General features: G+C 39.1%; 1 protein-coding gene across 1 annotated transcript; it reads right to left on the bottom strand.

Annotated features, from left to right (window-relative positions):
• Positions 1-344: 344 nt before the first annotated feature.
• LOC127540456 (olfactory receptor 5B12-like) lies at positions 345-1,295 on the bottom strand. The gene has a single exon (XM_051965149.1). The coding sequence runs from the start codon at positions 1,293-1,295 to the stop codon at positions 345-347; it is 951 nt and encodes a 316-aa protein (XP_051821109.1).
• Positions 1,296-1,505: the final 210 nt, after the last annotated feature.

The raw sequence follows: 1,505 nt of genomic DNA on the forward strand, positions 1-1,505 counted from the left end.
GTAATCCAATAGGCACAAGGACTATTTTCAATATTTGACATCATCCCCAGTTCAATAGTTAATGTTCTTTACAAATTTAAAGTAAAAATTTTTGTGCTTCAGAAAATGTCACGGGGTGAGAACTAGAACTGAGATTTTAAATATTTCACATTCCCCCAAATCCTATACGTTGTAGATCAGAAATTCAGCACCTGGAAATCTTCAGAGGGAAATGCTCTCCAGTTTAGAAAGAAAAAGAATAATCCAGTTTGCCTTTTTAATGGAAACTGCAAAGGGTGTAGGTCTTGAAAAACAGGTGCACTATGAAGATTTGAGAAGAAAAGCTGTAGTATGTTTGCACCTCATTAAAAAGATAAGCCTAATGATGACTTTGTACCCTGAAACATTTTAATGAAAGCACTCTTGACGTCTTTATTTCTCAGGCTGTAGACCAAAGGGTTCAACATGGGGATAATTATAGTGTAGAAGACAGACACTACTTTGTCTGTATCCATGGAATGCCTGGAGCTGGGCTGTAAGTACATGAAGATTACTGTTCCATAGAATATGGATACTGCTGTGAGGTGAGAAGCACATGTAGAGAAGGCTTTACGTTGACCCTCAGCTGAGCGAATCTTCAAGATGGCAATAAAGATAAATAAGTACGATATCAAGATAATAAAAAGGGCAAATAAAACATTGAATCCTACGACAAAGAAAACAACCAGTTCTTTGATGTATGTCTCAGAACAGGAGAGAGCCACGAGTGCTGGAAAATCACAAAAAAAGTGCTGAACCACGTTGGAACTACAGAAGTCAAAACTGAAGGTATTTCTTGTATGAATGGAAGAATTCAGAAAACCACAGACATAGGAGCTAATAGCCAGACCAGCACACACATTAGATGTCATGGTGGTGGTATAATGGAGGGGCTTACACACCGCTGCATGGCGATCATAAGCCATAGCAGCCAAGAGATAACTTTCAACGGTGGAGAAGGCCACAAAGAAGAAAAATTGTGCAGCACATCCACTGTAGGAGATGACCTTGTCCTCCAGGAGGAAGATGCTCATTACCTTGGGAGTAATAGCAGAGGAGTAGCCAAAATCCACCAGAGAGAGATTACTGAGGAAAAAATACATGGGCGTATGGAGATGGGAATCCCAGGAAATCAGGACTATCAAGCCCAAGTTCCCCACAAGGGTGATAAGGTAGATGACAGTAAATATTATGAAAAGAGGGACCTGGAGCTCTGGAGCATCTGTTAATCCCACAAGGATGAATTCATTGATTTCTGACCTATTCATAATTGCCATTTGGAAATTCGATTATTCACCTGTGACAAGAAAGAAACCATCAAAAAGAATTCTATAGAATGAATAATTTTGTTATATAATGCATTATCAGAGATATATCTTGTATTAGGAGCAGGAATATTGGCCTGAGAAATGAGGGTCTAGATGATGAACATGGCAACTGTGCCAGGTTCCCCCAACTCATTTTTCCCAGATTCATATTTGTATAAA

This window comes from Antechinus flavipes, chromosome 6 (genome assembly GCF_016432865.1).
Source record: "Antechinus flavipes isolate AdamAnt ecotype Samford, QLD, Australia chromosome 6, AdamAnt_v2, whole genome shotgun sequence".
NCBI lineage: Eukaryota > Metazoa > Chordata > Mammalia > Dasyuromorphia > Dasyuridae > Antechinus > Antechinus flavipes.

What these genes read in the sequence shown, in the direction of transcription:
- LOC127540456 (XM_051965149.1), bottom strand. Translation starts at nt 1,295, where the DNA reads ATGGCAATTATGAATAGGTCAGAAATCAATGAATTCATCCTTGTGGGA.